The sequence below is a fragment of the Salmo salar genome, chromosome 16 (genome assembly GCF_965601325.2).
Source record: "Salmo salar chromosome 16, fSalSal1, whole genome shotgun sequence".
In the NCBI taxonomy this organism is placed as follows: domain Eukaryota; kingdom Metazoa; phylum Chordata; class Actinopteri; order Salmoniformes; family Salmonidae; genus Salmo; species Salmo salar.
This window is the reverse complement of record NC_138306.1, coordinates 78502903-78523148: the sequence shown is the minus strand read 5'-3', so window position 1 is coordinate 78523148 and position 20246 is coordinate 78502903. Positions and strand designations below refer to the sequence as shown.

Below are 20246 nucleotides of genomic sequence, written 5' to 3'. Positions count from 1 at the left end.
AATCCCAGGATGCGGTCCTTTGGACTCAGCTTTGCATTTTCCTATGTACCAAGGCGCTCGCACATGTTAACATATTGAATTTAGATTAGGCAGTGGGCACAGTGAGGGAGACAAAAGAGGAACGTTGTGGTTGTAGAGAGAAAGAGATTAGGATCAGGGTCTTTGAGCAGAGCATGGATGGAAGGAGTCATTGCTGTATCTTATAAACCACGCCAGCAGAATGTGTGATTTACTTCGAAAAGTCACTATCGCACTTTAATCTGTGTCGCTACAGCCTCTCTTCCACTCTGGGTGGTTTTCTTCACCTACATTTTTATTTTCATCTTTTCATTTCAGGACAAACACTGTTACTTTGATTATTAGAAATGCTGCATGTATTATTATGTCAAGCGGATGAAGCCTGTCAGTCATGTATGTACAGTATACATCTAGCCTTTTCACCAGATGTCAGTGGAGAGTGTATGATAGAACACTAATAATGAGGCAGATATATGCATGTAGTTTTAGTCCTTCAGAACACACATGTAGCGACCCAATGACCCCACAACCTTTCAAACCTTATTTCCCTCCCCCTCAGTGTCCCCACAACCTTTCAACCCTTATCTCTCACCCCTCAGTGTCCCCACAACCTTTCAACCCTTATCTCTCACCCCTCAGTGTCCCCACAACCTTTCAACCCTTATCTCTCACCCCTCAGTGTCCCCACAACCTTTCAACCCTTATTTCCCTCCCCCTCAGTGTCCCCACAACCTTTCAACCCTCCTTTCAAACCTTATCTCTCTCCCCCTCAGTGTCCCCACAACCTTTCAAACCTTTATCTCTCCCCCTTAGTGTCCCCACAACCTTTCAACCTTTATCTCTCCCCCTCAGTGTCCCCACAACCTTTCAACCTTTATCTCTCTCCCCCTCAGTGTCCCCACAACCTTTCAACCTTTATCTCTCACCCCTCAGTGACCCCACAACCTTTCAACCCTAATCTCTCTCCCCCTTAGTGTCCCCACAACCTTTCAACCCTTATCTCTCCCCCTCAGTGTCCCCACAACCTTTCAACCCTTATCTCTCTCCCCCTCAGTGTCCCCACAACCGTTCAACCTTTATCTCTCACCCCTCAGTGACCCCACAACCTTTCAACCCTAATCTCTCTCCCCCTCAGTGTCCCCACAACCGTTCAACCTTTATCTCTCACCCCTCAGTGACCCCACAACCTATCAACCCTCATCTCTATTCCCCTCGGTGACCCCACAACCCTTCAACCCTCACCTCTCTCCCCCGCAGTCTCTATCTCAATCTCTCTCCCCCTCTCAATCTCTCTCCATCTCTCTCCTCCCGATCTCTCTAATAGTAAATCTTCCCTCTCTTCCACTGTGATGCTGCTCTATATGATGTTAAACTGTGTATTCTAGGTATGCCTTGAGTCTCTGTGTGTGTGTGTGTGGTGTGTGTGTGTGCGCGCACGCGTGTGTGTGTGTACGTGTGTGTGTTGCTCTATGTGTGTGTGTTGCTCTGAGCTCCAGCCCACTTCTCGGCTGCACTAAGAGAAGTCAGAGGGCACCAATGTAAAAGGAAACCGGGCTCGCCAGCCTGCCTGTGCTGTGCTGTGGCCGCAGGGCCAGATGGATTACCACGACATGTACTGCGAGCATGCGCTGACCAATTAGCAAGTGTCTTCACTGACATTTTCAACTTCTCCCTGTCCGAGTCTGTAATACCAACATGTTTCAAGCAGACCACCATAATGCCTGTGCCCAAGAACACTAAGGTAACCTGCCTAATTGACTACTGACCTGTAGCACTCACGTCTGTAGCCATGAAGTGCTTTGAAAGGCTGGTCATGGCTCACATCAACACCATCATCCCAGAAACCCTAGACCCACTCCAATTTGCATACCGCCCCAACAGATCCACGGATGATGCAGTCTCTATTGCACTCCACACTGCCCTTTCCCACCTGGACAAAAGGAACACCTATGTGAAAATGCTATTCATTGACTACAGCTCATCGTTCAACACCATAGTGCCCTCAAAGCTCATCAATAAGCTAAGGACCCTGGGACTAAACACCTCCCTCTGCAACTGGATCCTGGACTTCCTGACGGGCCGCCCCCAGTTAGTAAGGGTAGGTAACAACACATCCGCCATTCTGATCCTCAACATGGGGGCCCCTCATGGGTGTGTGCTCCTGGTGCCCCCTTCTGTACTCCCTGTTCACTCATGACTGCACGGCCAGGCACGACTCCAACACCATCATTAAATTTGCCGATGACATAACAGTGGTAGGCCTGATCACCGACAACAACGAGACAGCCTATGGGGGGAGGTCAGAGACCTGGCCGTGTGGTGCCAGGACAACAACCTCTCCCTCAATGTGATCAAGACTAAGGAGATGATTGTGGACTACAGGAAAAGGAGGACCGAGCACGCCCCCATTCTCATCGACAGGAATGCAGTGGAGCAGGTTGAGAGCCTCAAGTTCCTTGGTGTCCACATCACCAGCAAACTAACATGGTCCAAGCACACCATGACAGTCGTGAAGCGGGCACGACAAAACCTATTCCCCCTCAGGAGACTGAAAAGATTTGGCATTGGTCCTCAGATCCTCAAAGGTTCTACAGCTGCACCATCGAGAGCATCCTGACTGGTTGCATCACTGCCTGGTATGAGAACTCCTCGGCCTCCGACCGCAAGGCACTACGGAGGGTAGTGCGAACGGCCCAGTACATCACTGGGGCCAAGCTTCCTGCCATCCAGGAATTCTATACCAGGTGGTGTCAGAGGAAGGCCCTAAAAATTGTAAAAGACTCCAGCCAACCTAGTCATAGACTGTTCTCTCTGCTACCGCACGGCAAGCAGTACTGGAGTGCCAAGTCTAGGTCCAAGAGGTTTCTAAACAGCTTCTACCCCCAAGCCATAAGACTCCTGAACATCTAGTCAAATGGCTACCCAGACTATTTGCATTGCCCCCCCTTCCCCCTCCCCTCCCCTCTCCACACCACTGCCACTCTCTATTGTCATCTATGCATAGTCACTTTAATTAACTCTACCTTCATGTACATACTAGCTTAACTAACCGGTGCCCCGCACATTGACTCTGTACCGGCACCCCCCTGTATATATTGTTATTTTTTACTGCTCCTCTTTAATTACTTGTTACTTTTATCTCTTATTCTTATCCGTATTTTTTTATACTGCACTGTTGGTTAGGGGCTCATAAGTAAGCATTTCACTGTAAGGTCTACACCTGTTGTGTTCAGAGCATGTGATGAATAACATTTGGTTTGATTTGATTCGGTATGCTAATATGAGCAAACAGAGATGTCACAGAGCCACATGAAGGAATAGTTCAGGGGAATCCGCAGTAAGCAGTTGGCTGTTCACCTGCATTCAGGGCCTTCGTGTTATTAATGGTGTCTAGGCATGTCCTGTCCTACCATGCCTTGGCTGTCACCAGAGGAAGGAGAGACTGGATTAGTATTCCACTGCAGGGCCCAGCTGGTGATCTCTCAGTCAAATGGGACGTCCAGAGACACTCCGTCACTCAGCCACCAGTCAAGCACTGTCCCATTGATCCAACCCCGCCGTCACAGCCAATCAGAGCCAGAGACTAAGGAGGGGGGGGGGGGGGGGGGCTGGATGGGGAGGTGAGGTGGAGTGTATGATGTATTCTAGACTGTGTTTGTGTTATGTCTACCTGGCAGGCAGCTGGCTGTTGTCTGTGTGAGGCTGGGAGGTGAGTGAGTGTGTGGAGACAGAATTACCTCTTGGTGGTAATGCTTTCTAGTAACAAATGGTAGCCTTCTCTCTCTGCCCTTTGATGAGGAAAACATACATACACACACAAATGCACACACACACACACACACACGCACATGCACACACATTCCCAATTTCAATGTACTAGACAGGGGACACCTCGTGGTATGGCCTTGAGTGGAGAGTGATGTGAGAAATGTTTTATAAATTCATTCGCTATGAATTATGGAATCTTCCTACTATTTAAACTCATCAGAGAATACATGGTCCATTAAAAAGGATGATGAAGTACATTGTTAGGCAAACTGGAGTCATTTATATTATCTTGAGGAAGCAGTGAACTATAGTTTTTTGGAATGGCACAGGTGTAAAGGTTTTGTCTAGGAAGTAAAACCGAAATTCCACTGTGTCTGAAATACATTCAGGGTACCACAAAGTGATCCTTTTAACTGTGGCACCACATATATTGTGTGACCATTTTACAGAACGATTACTGTGTAATACTGAGGTTTCGCCCTCTGTTTAATATCTGCCACTCGACAGTAACGATGCATTGACAGTGAGCTATTACACAAATATACGTCCTAATACTTCAACCAGCCACTTGTGTGCTTTCTGTGAGGTTTCCCAAGGCCTCTCTCAGGGTGCTTCCCAAATAACACTCTATCCCCTATATAGTGCACGGGCCCTGGTCAAAAGTAGTACACCATATAGGTAACAGGGTACCATTTGGGATGCATACTCGATGTGATTGGAATAGGATTTAATCCAGCGGATGCATGTGTTACGGTCTGCATCAATCTGTTAGACACTCTTCACGCTTTTACTGATTGGAGATTTGTCCTGTGCTCTTGCCTCAGTTCCATTTGATTAAGCTTGAAGCCTGAATCCCAGAGGCTGCATGCGAGAGGAAATCTGAGGCTGGGATTGGCTGAGGAGATGGGTGGCGTTACCGGTCGGCTACTGGGTGATGCCACATCCTCACCTGTCACAATCGTGTGTGCTCGCACGGCTACCCAGGACAATTCTTTTGAAAGGTCACATGTTACTAATTTCTCAAATGGAAATTTGCCCCTGTACCTTACTGGGCCAATTGTGCGCCGCCCTATGGGACTCCCAATTCCGACCGGTTGTGATACAGCCTGGATTCAAACCAGGGTGTCTGTAGTGACGCCTCTAACACTCGGGAGCCCAAACACATGACACATGAAACATATGAAAACCACATGTTTCATTCCGTTCCATTTATTCCATTCCTCCCACCAGCCTCCACTGCCGTGAACATTTGACATGAGTGTATGGTAGATATTATTAGTATATTGTAATATTACAAAATTACTCTGGAATCATCAGTAGGCTACAGCAGAGGTATTCAACTCTTACCCTACGAGGTCCGGAGCCTGCTGGTTTTCTGTTCTACCTAATAATTCATTTCCCTCACCTGTTGTCCCATGTCTAAATCAGTCCCTGATCGGAGAGGAACAATTAAAAAATGCAGTGGAACTGGCTTCTTGGTCCAGAGTTAAGTTTGAAGGGAATCTGCTATCTGCTATCGTTTTTTTGTTGTTGTTGCGACTTTTAGATTCTGTTTGTTTGTTTGAAATGAAATCACTATATAAAATAAATCTATTATTATTATTATCTGCACTATGCCTCCCAAGCCAAGTAGGCAGGCTGAGAGAAAGGCATCAAACTAGACTTGGACCAGCAGTATCTGATAGGAGAGACACTGACCTTCTCTCGTCATATCAGATGGGGTTTTTATCTGCCAGACAAAATGTCAGAATGCACTTTCTTCCTCAACAGAATCCAATTGACACTGCCTCCCTCCCCCATCCCCACCCTCTTCCCATCCCTGCATCGCAGCCCCCTATTCACAAACGCTAGAACTCTGAGCGAGACAACCCCAATACTACAGCTGTCAGTCAAGGAAGGAGAAGCATAACATGAACAGGTTATTCAGACGTTTGGAAAAAAGAGAAAGAATCAAAGTGGTTTGGAACTTGGAACTTTAAAGAGGCACTTTGACCATTTTACTCTCTCATTGGAATATGTATGTACCAAACGGATATAGGCCTACTTAGTGTATAGGTTTTAGTATGCATGGTATTTCTGAGTGGCCATACATTTTGCCCGTAGGCTTTGGGAGGACAAATGAATAAGGTCACGGTAAAATGAAAGAGAAAAATTGTTTCATAAAGTTATGGAATCTAGTTGGAAATACAGGGTTGGGTGAAATAATTTCCCTCAAGGCACCGTTCACTGATGGATTAGAGACTGGGTAATAGAGCAAGACAGACTACTGCATGTTAAAGGTAACAGCACAGCTAGAGTTAGGACAGCCAAGGCACTGCCAAAAGCTCTCAGTCAGATGGATGACATTGGAGTTCTCCATCACACCTGGAATGAAAAACGAGAACTTTGCATAAGATGTGCAGATAAAGAAAACGAAGGCGTGGTGACTAAAGTAGATCATTGAGGTGCTGTATAACCAGTCACATAATGAAGGTGTGGTGACTAAAGTAGATCATTGAGGTGCTGTATAACCAGTCACATAATGAAGGTGTGGTGACTAAAGTAGATCATTGAGGTGCTGTATAACCAGTCACATAATGAAGGTGTGGTGACTAAAGTAGATCATTGAGGTGCTGTATAACCAGTCACATAATGAAGGTGTGGTGACTAAAGTAGATCATTGAGGTGCTGTATAACCAGTCACATAATGAAGGTGTGGTGACTAAAGTAGATCATTGAGGTGCTGTATAACCAGTCACATAATGAAGGTGTGGTGACTAAAGTAGATCATTGAGGTGCTGTATAACCAGTCACATAATGAAGGCGTGGTGACTAAAGTAGATCATTGAGGTGCTGTATAACCAGTCACATAATGAAGGCGTGGTGACTAAAGTAGATCATTGAGGTGCTGTATAACCAGTCACATAATGAAGGTGTGGTGACTAAAGTAGATCATTGAGGTGCTGTATAACCAGTCACATAATGAAGGCGTGGTGACTAAAGTAGATGTCACGGTTGTCGTAATGAGAAGCGGACCAAAGTGCAGCATGTGTGTCGTTCCACATTTTATTTACACTGTGAAACTATGCAATACATATAAATAAACTGAATGACAAAAACAACAAACCGTGACGCAGAGGTGAACCATACACTGACTCAAAGATAATCTCCCACAAACCCAGGTGGAAAAAAAACCTACTTAAGTATGATCTCCAATTAGAGACAACGAGAACCAGCTGCCTCTAATTGGAGATCATCCCAAACAAAACCCCAACATAGAAATACAAAACTAGAACCTGAACATAGAAATAGAAAACATAGAAGAAGAAAAAACCTGTCACGCCCTGACCTACTCTACCATAGAAAATAACATCTTTCTATGGTCAGGACGTGACAGTAGATCATTGAGGTACTGTATAACCAGTCACATAATGAAGGTGTGGTGACTAAAGTAGATCATTGAGGTGCTGTATAACCAGTCACATAATGCTTGTGATGCAGCAAAGTTCCATCTTATCCTCTCTCCCCTACATGGATAACAGATCCTGCATGGAGAGAAGTGTGTGTGTGTGTGTGTGTGTGTGTGTGTGTGTGTGTGTGTGTGTGTGTGTGTGTGTGTGTGTGTGTGTGTGTGTGGTGTGTGTGTGTGTGTGTGTGTGTGTGTGTGTGTGTGTGTTTGGGGGAGAGACATTTAATGACTGCAAAAACACCAGCAAATCAGCTCCAAGTGATTTTAATTTTGGAAATGTATTCCAAAGCATTCCAACGCATAACAGAGAGAGAGAGATATATGTGTTCATATACACATGTAAGCAAGGTTTGGAATGATAATGTTTTAGTCAAATATTATCTGTTTGTGCTTCTTGCAGTCCATTTGCAGTCTACAAATTATTTGTAATTATGTTCTGGCCCCCTGACCATCCACTCAAGAAAAGGTCGTCCCACGGCTGAATCTAGTTGATGATCCCTGGTATTGAAGATCAACATGTGTCTCTCTCCATAGTCATTTATGGAGACGTGAAATCCGCAAGCGGCTGAGTAGCTCAACATTTTGGTCCTTCTCCCCAGAGACAGAGGCTAAGTGGAGGCCTGTTGGCCCACAGTGAGGTTTGGGGAGTGGGCAGTTAATCACCTGGCCTCGTGTGCTGACAGATGAGGTATGGAGCAGGCCACAGGTAGAGCCTCAGTCCTCCCACCACTCCTCACCGCCTCCCACCGCAGCACGCCACGCCAACCTGACCTTCGCTTGGGTCATAAAAAATGCACTGGCCATAAAAGACTGATTATGGGTAATCTGTAGCCCTGGTCTGTCTGGCCACTGGGTGGAGGTTGTCATCAGCGCTGATTTGGCATCTGCTAGCTGGCTGGTTGTTTGCCGAGCGCTGGACTGAGTTGGGCTAGCATGCCTCATGGTGGAGCTTGATGTACCAGCAAGGTCCAGCTAAAGGTCATGGCCCGCTGTCCATGGCACTGGTTTCACCAGTGTGTGAGATTTTGATGTATAGTCCAGTCGAATACAAGCAGATGTGTTAAGGGTTGAAAGGAGTTTGACAATTGTCCAAGTTATCTTTTTATTGAGTGACGGGGATTTATTGTAAACATTTGTGACAATGTTTATACATTATTATTACTTTAAGCTATACCTCTAATGAGAATCAACAAGTGTTCAATTACCTGCTCTATTAAAGTAGAACTTGCAGATCTTTTAATTAAGAATTCAGTAATGAATTAATCCCACAGGTACCTTGCGATCTGAGGAGAATGGTTTCACATTAATTCTACAGCTTGGAGCTATAATATCACAGGGAACAGAGACTGAGTTAAAGTAGAGGGAATTATGTTCCATCTTTCTCTTCAACCAAAACAAGGGAGATGATGTCATAAATGAGGTTAGGAGAGAATAATTAAGAATGGATGTAATGATTTTACCAAGTTGATTTTGCCAAGTTGGGCCCTTGGTATCTAATTTCAATTACAATAATGTGTGATTAATAATTTATCAAGCTCCTGAAATAATGACCTTGTCCTAAAAATGATGAATTCATTTTGACATGAGAGCAAGCAAGAGCAGGGAATAGTTTATCCTCAATGGTGCTGTTTTACATTACACCCCAAATTGGTATTTTTTAATTGTTTGTAAAAAGTGGCTGTACTAAACTGATACAACAATCATTCATACAGTCAACATTGTGTTGGTCATAATTTTAATAAGGTGAGGTAGTCATTTCATCGTTTACCTACCATCCATTACTCCTACCCTGGATTTGACTAGATGGTATACAGCTTTTGTCAGATTTGACTTTTTGTAGTAGGTTAGGAGAATTTAAGCAGCAGGTTAAGGGAATTAACATAGCAGGTTAGAAGAATTAGATTAAGTTTATGAAAAGGGTTAGCTAAAATGCCAAAGAAACGACTTTTGCTGTCAATATCACAAAAACTCTATCCCTTATAGCCATGACCTCCTTCCCTGTCGCATATTGCAAATCCTCCATTTGCCCTCCGGCTCTATGTGTGCAAACTGTCAGCCAAGGTGTTCTCCACTCTAATATGAACTGAATGGTATCTGTCTGCCATTGCCTTGACATTGCACAGCAGCCTCTCGTCAGCTCCATTTGACATGCTGTCATTAATATTGTGGTATTACCTTGGTATAACCAATATATCCAAAAGTATACTAAGCTGAGTACTTTAGTATGCACTATGCCAGTGTTTCCCAACTCCGGTCCTCAAGGACCCCCAACAGTACATGTTTTTGTTGTGGCCCTCGACAAGCACACCTGTTTCTACTTGTCAACTAATCATCAAGCCAGTTGAACCAGGTGTTTTTGTCTGGGGCTGCAACAAAAATGTGTGCTGTCGGGGGTACTGGAGGACCGGAGTTGGGAACCACTGCAGTATACAGAAGCCTATACTTCCTGTCTAGTAGACATTTAGTTATGAGTATACAGTAATTGATGTACAGTGGACTGAAAGCGGTGTGTTTGTCCTGGCCATATTGTTCATGAATATACAGTCTAGATAGTGCTACTGAAAACAAAGCAGTACTGTTCTCCATCCCCCTGGCTCTCTTGCTTAAAAGGCAGTGTGACGGATGTGAACCGTTGGAAAGACATCGTAGGACAAAGTGTTGGCCCGGGCCATCGATCACTCAACAGCCAGGCTGACACTATTCTCTCTCTCTCTCCCACCGGGCGAGTTTATCAGCACTGCCCAGAATATTTAACAGGGGGAGCGGACCCGGGGGATCTCATTTGCACAGGTGTCCATCTGGTGCGAGTTGTCTGGGATAATCTCCACATCATGTCGCATTTGCATCCTCCGCTTCATAAAATGGGCAGACTTAATCGGACAGACCGCGGTGCCCAGTAGAGGGTGTGTCTGACTATGGCCTTTGCTTACTGTTTGCTAATCTGCAAGGCTGCGCTAATGCCGTGGCAATTATAGAAGGATTCCACTTGTTATAATTGGTTGTTGGTTCAGCCTCAAATCTGTGTTACCAGCTTGCGCCCCTGAAATTACCCAATGAGGTTTTCCTAAATGTTGTCATTTGTTGAAATCTGTAGACCAGAAGGATTTGATATTATGGGCCAATTGATACAGTGCTTACCCTCTTGAAGAACTAGGCTACACAGCTACTGATGCTAGTCGTGAGTGGAGACAATCTTATTAGCTGTAGATGCATAGACGGATCAAAGGTCACACTGATTGAGCTCATTGATCACATTAGGCTGGCTTTTCCCTCCGACATTGTATGGAATTCCCTGCACACTCAATACCTCTGTCCATTGAGTCCAAAAATCCATGAATCCTTGCCTAAGAATCACTCATCTGGAGTCAAAGGCCAAACATGAACCTGTTTACCTAGCTATAAAAAACCTCAACCAGGTGTGATGACTGATGTATTACTATGGCTGTGGAAGGGTATACTGCAATCGACGCAAACTCCCTGCTCATTTACGTGAGCATGCTACTGGAGTTCCTGCTGGTGTGGGCCAATTGTTATTGAACAGTTGTACAGATTCAACACAGAGCGATTATTAGACTGAGCACAGTGCAATTGTACCACACAGTATGGGGCCATAGTGTTGTACATGACTGGGTTGCCAGACTTGGCATTTACATTATTCCCTCACAGCTTTCTCAACTGTATCCTATGCAGTACAGTCACAGTTGTAGTCCTCTGGGCTGATAGGCTTTTCTCTATCAGGTCTGACCAAAATATCAATTCTGGCAAGTAATTTTCTGCTAGCTTGCGCTGTATCTGCATAACGCATCGAAACAAAAGGCTCACTCAATCTTCACTGCTGTTGACTTTCAGAACTGCCGTTCTGCATTAACCCTCGTCTCCCTTCCACCTCGGCTTTCCCCACTTTTCTTTTGTCGTTGCCATCGATAATTTGTGATAACCAGGTTCATCTCTCCCTCATCATTTCCATTCCTCCTGGATGGGTGAGAAAACATAATGCAGCTCTGTATGAACGGTCCGGACAACCAGCCACGGCTGAGTGGAGGTGAAGAGATGATTTTTCACGTTGACGAGAGAGTAGAATGTCAAACTTTCCCATATTCTCCCCCCGAACCAGATGGCTCACTGTATCTGAGTGTCAATGGTTTAGATCAAACAAGTAGGGCTGACTCTAAAAGCTTAATGAGTTAAGAATGTTTTGATCCGTTATTAAAGTATCTGCATTTACTTTCCAAATGTATACTGGACAAAAATATAAACGATTTTTACTGAGTTGCAGTATATATAAGGAAATCAGTCAATTGAAATACATTCATTTGGCCCTAATCTATTGAATTCACATAACTGGGCAGGGACACAGCCATACCCATACCGACTGGTGAGCCACTGGGGAGCCAGGCCCAGCCAAGCAGTATTAGTTTTTCCCCACAAAAGGGCTTTATTACAGTTTATTACAGTTTCATCAAATGCATACTGTATCAATACCTGTCAACATATAGTGATAGTGGCGTGAGAGAACGATGTTATACAAAAATGATTAAACTTATTGATTTGTTCACTTGTGTTTTGCAGGAATTCCACATATTGTATGAAAGTGTCCATGTCACTGACAGTGGCGGAGAACGACACAGACCTCTGCTACAACTCCAAAATGAGGTACTTCGAGAAGGCAGAGTTAAGCAAAAGTAAAGATATCACCTGTCCGGACATTGAGGATTATGTCCAGCCGGGGAAGGAGCCAGAGATAGTATGGTACAAGGTAAGAGTCCACTATAACATTATGTCTGTAACTTATTTCAGATTGAATGCCATAGGGGCAGTGTCAAGGATACAAATTAAGGCAGGTTCTCCACTGAGCCTGCTTTTTAGCCCAGGATTAGGCCTAGTATGTGTCTGGGAAACCGCTGCTATGTGTCATTTATCAAATGTGACATATATTTATCAGCGTATAATCAGAACTGTATGATCATGTAAATATATAAAAAAAATGAGAGATGACTTTTTAATTTTTTATATATTATTATTTTAGTCTAAGTATACTTGTATGTATTGTAGCCTATGTGCTAGCTTGATGACAGTAGGTAGATTTATTTACATTTTAGTAATTTAGCAGACGCTCTTATCCAGAGCGACTTACAGTAGAGTGCATACATTACATTTTAAATACTGGCCCCCCGTGGGAATTGAACCCACAACCCTGGCGTTGCAAGCGCCATGCTCTACCAACTGAGCTACAGCAACAGAGCACCCACTTACATGTCATTTGTTTTTCATGAGACTCAAACCGTCTGGGGAAAAGGGGCCACAGCCCACGTTCATGATGTAAATAGTCTAGAAGACAAAGAAATTAACTCCTCCCCCCCCCCCCAAACGACTGGGGGGGGGGGGGGTCCTCAGAGTCAGAAGTCTGGCTATCTGAGTCGACCAGTGGCCCTCACCGGCCCCGGCCGCCTGCCCACAGTGTAACAGCAGACTGACGGAGTAGCCAACGGAGGCCAGGGGCCAATTCATCAAAACTAGATGAATGTTGGATTAGATGGCCACAGTGCTTCTTCAGTTTCCCAGTGAATCAAATTAAAACATGGATAATGACTGTGGCCCTAAAATATTGTAGTTATTTGCTCTGTCTCTGGAAGCGGAGCTGATTGAGTTCTGGGAGACCCGCGAGCGCAGGTGGAACCAACCCACGGTATTCCAGTTTTCCTGCTGTGGGTGAATGAGTTTGTGTGGCACAAGTTCCCTTTTCCAAAGGCCTCGTTCATCCTCTGGGTTCATTCCCAAAATGAACTGCTTCAACCCAAAACGCTGTTCTTCTAGTGGGAACTTAGCGATATAATGTTGTTTAATAGATCACACTCGTCTCGCCAAAAACAGGAACTCAATACAACAACACTAAATACAAGATGAGAATGCATTTGTGATCAAAGAGATGTTTGAAGTTTGGAATGATTCGATGCATTTCCTCAGGCGCCCATTTTTTCTACAAGTCTACATTGTATGTTGTAAAAAGTGTAATCTAAGTCCAACTGTATACTGCTTTTCTGTTTCTTCGGGCTGTTTTACATTCATGTGCCTTCTCTCTATTTGAATCGAAGGAATGCAAGCCAAAGCAGTGGAGACAAAGCATTGTAAGGAGAAGAGATACTCTCTCTATCCGGGAGGTGCGTGAAGATGACATTGGAAATTACACGTGTGAATTACAGTTTGGCAGCTTCGTGGTGAGAAGAACTACAGAACTATCCGTTACAGGTAAGAAAAACTCCTTTGCGGGTCACATGTGCTCCATGCTGGGCCATTGGGGATAACTTGCATTGTGTTTTTATTGGCATTGATGAATGTTCATGTTGTTTTGTCAGTCAGCGAGGCAGAGTTCATTCTTTGTGGGAGAGCGGATTTAATAATCATTGCTATTGTGCAGCTGTGTCGTGTTCGTCGTCTATTTTGGGGATGGCCACAATAGTTGTTTGCATATGAGCTACAGATCTTCTGCCTGGCTGAAATGAAGAATACGTTTTGATTTAAAAGAAAACACAGATATCTGAGGTGTACATTCAGGGAGAAAATGTTGATGGGATTATGTTGCAGCAGACATCTCATTAGAAATATGTCAGAATGCTGACGTTCATCCAGAGTAGTTATATATATAGATGGTAATGGTAAATCTCTTACTACTTGTTGTTGTGTTGTCACTACCAAACACACCTGTTCTGCTAAGACAGTAGTTGTGAACCTTGTTGTCAGATGGTGGGTTTATTACCTCTGTGCTGTCGTGATTTCAGCTGGCGGTCTTAATTGCTAAGTAGTACAATTTGCACAGAGCCACTTCATCACTTTTTTTTAACTAAGACTGTTCAAATATTAAAGCTTGAACTTAACGTTCCTTATCTTTAGAGGTAGGGGTGTGACAGAATAGAGATCGCTTGCCACCGCCACCGCTAACGTTGATGTGCAGTAACAACTTGGACAGTCTTGATGGAAAACCTATAGTACAGGTGCATTCAATCAATGACACAATGATTACAAAAAGATCTACTCTACTCAGTCTTGCCCTCATGGCTGAACCCTGAAAAGAAAACACCAGAGAAAACTACTGTAGCAAGATATATTAAGAGCTGTTACATTTCGATGCATCACACCCATCGTCCATAGTGGTCTCGAGGTCAAGCAAACTATTTGCAGTTTACGGCTATCTGATTACAGTTTATTATCCCCTAAAGAGACAAAGGCAGACTCCATAGAAGACCAATTTCACTCATCAATCATGTTCCCTGCTGCCTCAGACGGTCCTCATCCCCTGGGACGATTTCCTTCCCCTCACAAAGAGACGCATTTAGCATTTCTGGATGAGGGATAGTTCACTCGAAGTACAAAATTACAAATTGGTTTCCTTTCCCTGTAAGCAGTCTATGGACAAGGTATGACAGCAATCCATGCGTTGGTTGAGTTTCTCTGTTATATCCACATGCTAATGTTTTAACATGATTGTCACGGGTGTAGTAGGGATTGGACCAAAACGCAGCGGGAACGTGTAAACTCATCTTCTTATTTTATTAAAGAAGGAAAACAAAAGAAACACGTATACAAAAACAACAAACGACATTAAACAGTCCCGTCAGGTGCACGAACACAAAACAGGAAATAACTACCCACAAATCCCATAGAAAAAACACCCCTCTTAAATAGGACCTTCAATTAGAAGCAATGAGGAGCAGCTGCTTCCAATTGAAGGTCAACCCAGTAAACACCACATAGAAATAGACATACTAGAACTAACATAGAAATAGACTAACAAAGAACATAGCCCAACAAACCCCGAAACACTCTAAACAAACACCCCCTGCCACGCCCTGACCAAACTACAATAACAAACAACCTCTTTTACTGGTCAGGACGTGACAATGATGCAGAGAAAAATTATAATAATGGTCCCATGACTTGAATGGGATTTGTGCCACGAATGCTAAAACATTAGCATGTGGAAAGGAAAACTAAACCAAAGCATGGATTGCTGTCATACTTTGTCCATAGACTGCTTACAGGGTACGGAAACCAATATGTAATTTAGTAATTTGGGAGAACTCTCTCTTTAAGCGAGAAAACGTCCTGCTTTTGTGTTTGCAAATGTTTTATCTGACTGAAATCAGGAGGGAATCTGAGGACCCTCTCTCTCTCTCTCTCTCTCTCTCTCTCTCTCTCTCTCTCTCTCTCTCTCTCTCTCTCTCTCTCTCTCTCTCTCTCTCTCTCTCTCTCTCTCTCTCTCTCTCTCTCTCTCTCTCTCTCTCTCTCTCTCGCTCGTGAATAATAATTACACGCTTCCGCCCACATGTAGAGGGCAGAGGAAAGAACATGGCCCACCTACACACATCATGTACGGTACATGTACATAGACATGCATACATAAATTACTTCCTGTAATAAAGACAAACACTGAGAGTACAAAACATTCCATGACATAGACTGACCAGGTGAATCCAGGTGAAAGCTATGATCCCTTATTGTTATATCCACTTCAATCAGTGTAGATGAAGCAGAGGAGACAGGGTAAAGAAGGATTTTTAAGCCTTGAGAGAATTGAGACATGGATTGTGTCTGTGTGCCATTCAGAGGGTGAATGGGCAAGACAAAAGATTTAAGTGTCTTTGAACAGTAGGTGGTAGTAGGTAGTAGTAGGTGGTAGTAGGTAGTAGTAGGTAGTAGTAGGTGGTAGTAGGTAGTAGTAGGTAGTAGTAGTAGGTAGTAGTAGGTGGTAGTAGGTAGTAGTAGGTAGTAGTAGGTAGTAGTAGGTGGTAGTAGTAGGTGGTAGTAGGTAGTAGTAGGTGGTAGTAGGTAGTAGTAGGTAGTAGTAGGTAGTAGTAGGTGGTAGTAGGTAGTAGTAGGTAGTAGTAGGTGGTAGTAGGTAGTAGTAGGTAGTAGTAGGTGGTAGTAGGTAGTAGTAGGTGGTAGTAGTAGGTGGTAGTAGGTAGTAGTAGGTGGTAGTAGGTAGTAGTAGGTAGTAGTAGGTAGTAGTAGGTGGTAGTAGGTGGTAGTAGTAGGTGGTAGTAGGTGGTAGTAGGTGCCAGGCGCACCAGTTTGAGTGTGTCTCAACAGTTTCCTGTGTGTATCAAGAATGGTCCCCCACCCAAAAGACATCCAGCCAACTTGACACAACCATGGGAAGCGTTGAAGTCAACATGGGCCAGCACCCCTGTGGAGCGCTTTCGACACCTTGTAGAGTCCATGCCCCGACGAATTGAGGCAACTCAATATTAGAAAGGTGTTTCTAATGTTTTATCCACTGTGTGTATGTGCTGTAGCTAACACAGTCCTTGGAGCTAAATGACCTTTAAATGACACATAGGACATTAACTTAGACACATACATCCGTTAGACCTTTCATTTCAATTTTAGAACATTGAATGACAACAAGCCCATTGGCTATTTCATAAAATACCAGTCTCACCAGTTCTACATATAAACAAGGCTATTTCCTCTAACGGGGGGGCTATGTTGCCGTGATGTTGTTGTGTCGTTGTAGTTATGTTGGACCCGTGTGATCTGGAGGAAGTGGTACATTGTGTGACATTCATCTAGTGCTCATGTGTTTGCAAAACAATCAGATTATCCTGATTTAATATGCAGCCATAATCATAACAATGCTTTCACAATGCTTCCACTATGCTGTACAGTACGTCTCCCAGTATCCTACAGGAAAGCCACGATCCTGGTCCATACATTGAATAATGTTGTATAGTCTTTATCAATACAGTACAGAACAATATTTTATGTAGTTGTTGCGTGACTGGTGTAAATGGAGATACAGTGCCATGCGAAAGTATTCGGCCCCCTTGAACTTTTCGACCTTTTGCCACATTTCAGGCTTCAAACATAAAGATATAAAACTGTATTTTTTTGTGAAGAGTCAACAACAAGTGGGACACAATTATGAAGTGGAACGAAATGTATTGGATATTTCAAACTTTTTTAACAAATAAAAAACTGAAAAATTGGCCGTGCAAAATTATTCTAAACACCTTCCTCTGCAACTGGATCCTGGACTTCCTGATGGGCTGCCCCCAGGTGGTAAGGGGAGGGAACGACACATCTGCCATCATCAAGTTTGCCGATGACACAACAGTGGTAGGCCTGATCACCGACAACGATGAGACAGCCTATAGGGAGGTGGTCAGAGACCTGGTCATGTGGTGCTAGGACAACAACCTGTCCCTCAACGTGATCAAGACAAAGTACATGATTGTAGACTACAGGAAAAGGAGGACCGAGCACATCTCCATTCTCATCCACAGGGCTGTAGTGGAACAGGTTGAGAGCTTCAAGTTTCTTGGTGTCCACATCACCAACAAACTACCATGGTCCAAATACACTTAAGACAGTGTCGGGGTTGGTTCCTTGTTCCTTGTCAATCATTGGCTCATTGGTGAAATCAGCAATCAGACAATATCTTTAAGTAAATCAATCATTCATTTATTAATGCAATTGCAGACAGAAGTTGACAACAGGAACATAACGCATGTTTCTGAGTAAGTTCTGCTCCCCACCTAAGGGCACAGCTGATGTTATACAGGTGATCACTCCCTAGTGGTATGATCACCTACGTCAGTGTATGTGTGTATCATTAAGCTGAGGTTACCTTAGTAGCTTCTCTGAATTTATTAGAATTGTCCACTGTCACACAAGATTAAAATGTCTAAACCAGACAGTGGTTACTTCTCTTTATCTAGTTTCGGTCTGACTCAGACCTAGCCTGCAAGCACACTCTCACAACAGCCAGGGCTTATCCACAAAGACTAATAAAGATAGCTTGTGCAACATACAGTGGCAGAGTTTTTAGACACATAGCAACAGTATCTTATTATAAGGCCTGCAGCAAAACATATGAATCTTAAGGTCCCCTTAATCAATAATGGGGAGGGTCTTTGGGACACACCCCCTACAACAGTCGTGAAGCGGGCACGACAAAACCTATTCCCCTCAGGAGACTGAAAAGATTTGGCATGGGTCCTCAGATCCTCAAAAGGTTCTACAGCTGCACCATCGAGAGCAACCTGACTGGTTGCATCACTGCCTGGTATGGCAACTGCTCGGCAGCCGACCACAAGGCACTACAGAGGGTAGTGCGTACGGCCCAGTTTCCTGCCACCCAGGACCTCCATACCAGGCGATGTCAGAGGAAGGCCCTAAAAATTGTCAAAGACTCCAACCACCCTAGTCATAGACTGTTCTCTCTGCTACCGCACGGCAAGCAGTACCGGAGCGCCAAGTCTAGGGCCAAAAGGCTTCTTAACAGCTTCTACCCCCAAGCCATAAGACTCCTGAACGGCTAATCAAAATGCTACCCAGACCCCTCTTTTACGCTGCTGCTACTCTCTGTTTATAATCTATGCATAGACACTTTAACACTACCTACATGTACATATTACCTCAATTACCTCGACTAACCGGTGCCCCTGCACATTGACGCTTGTTATTTTGCTGCTGCTGTTGAATTATTTTCAATTTTTTTACTGATCTATTTTTTACTTAACACTTTTTTTTTCTTAACTTCTTAAAACATTGTTGGTTAAGGACTTGTAAGTAAGCATTTCACTGTAAGGTCTACTACACCTGTTGTATTAGGCGCATGTGACAAATAAAATGTGATTTGATTTGAGATGAATCTAATATCTACAGTATGGATATTTATAGGCCTATATCTTGTATAATGTACTTCTAGTACAAGGATCTCAATAATTCTCACACAGAGTGTAAATGTAATTCCTTTCATTTCTGTAGAATACTAGCCATTCCTCTGGGTCTATTATGATCAGACTACTGCAGTCCATCTCTTTTCTCCTCCCCAACCTTTGTCCCTGTTCTCTGTATCAATGGTCAACTGGCCTGTTATAGCAGGAGAAGAGTATGAAAGCTCACGCTCCATTGGATTGTCTTGAGGACCTCTTTATACATAGTGATGTCTTCAGCCATTGGTGGAACTATTGAAAATAGACATTATTCCTAAATAAAATGTGGGATTTTATGATTGTTTTACAAGGTATGCGGTTTGATCCGGTGGATTGAAAACTGCACAATAAAGGGTGGAAAATGAACCACCTACTCAATTGGCTGTTATAGTGTCTTCTTGTGCTGCACAGAGGGAAACGAACGGTCTGCATGTTTAGCTAATGACTAGGGACTGATGGCAGTGGTGATCTTGCTTTTTATTTTCTAATAAAGCACAATAAAGTGATGCTAATGCTAGGCCTACCGTTGACAAGGGAAAAGGCTCTCCACTTAAGTAGAGAATGACAATACTCCAAATGCCCCCAGGTTCAAAGAAACAGGCTCGTAGAAAACCGAGTTTATAATGCCTATCTCCTCCCTTGGATGTTCCAACTGATTTAGCAGCTGAGTGCCCAATCAGTTCCTTCAATGGAAAACGTGTAGTCCTAGGTCCAGAGATAGCACCATATCTAAATAACCTTATCCTATCCTACAGACTCCTGCATCATTTCATTAGACATACAATACCTCTGCAAGGATTTACCACAGCAAGTAAGAACAGGAATTTGTGGATCTGTAGCTCTGGAACTCTGCTGGGTGGTTCCATTCCTCTGGCTGTTCTCTCAGTGGATGCATCCCAAATGTCACCCTATTGTCATGTCCTGACCAGTATAAGGGTAATTGGTATTGTAGTTTGGTCAGGACGTGGCAGAGGGTATTCGTTTTATGTGGTTCGGGGTGGTGTGTTTTGTTGAAGGGGCATTTGGTTTAAGTATTCCGGGGTTTTTGGGCACTGTTTGGTTTTCAGGTATTCTATGATTTTGTCTAGTATGTCTGTTTCTATGTTTGGTTAATTGGGGTTGGGACTCTCAGTTGAAGGCAGGTGTTGTCTATCTGCCTTTGATTGAGAGTCCCATATATGAGGGTGTGTTTGTGTTTGTTATTTGTGGGTGATTATTCTGTGTTTAGCCTTGTGCCTTACCAGACTGTTTTTGTTGATCGTTCGTTCTTTGTTATTTTGGTGTTCATTTTGTATTTA

At 43.8% G+C, this 20246-nt stretch overlaps 1 protein-coding gene across 2 annotated transcripts in view; it reads left to right on the top strand.

Moving 5' to 3' along the window:
• The window catches only part of LOC106574938 (interleukin-1 receptor accessory protein-like 1-B), a 343657-nt gene that overhangs the window by 128713 nt on the left and 194698 nt on the right, over positions 1–20246 (top strand). For both annotated transcript variants that reach the window (XM_045697956.2, XM_045697955.2), the window contains exons 4-5: positions 11804–11990; positions 13327–13480. In XM_045697956.2, the coding sequence (XP_045553912.1) occupies positions 11804–11990; positions 13327–13480 (341 nt within the window). The remainder of the gene's footprint in view (positions 1–11803; positions 11991–13326; positions 13481–20246) is intronic.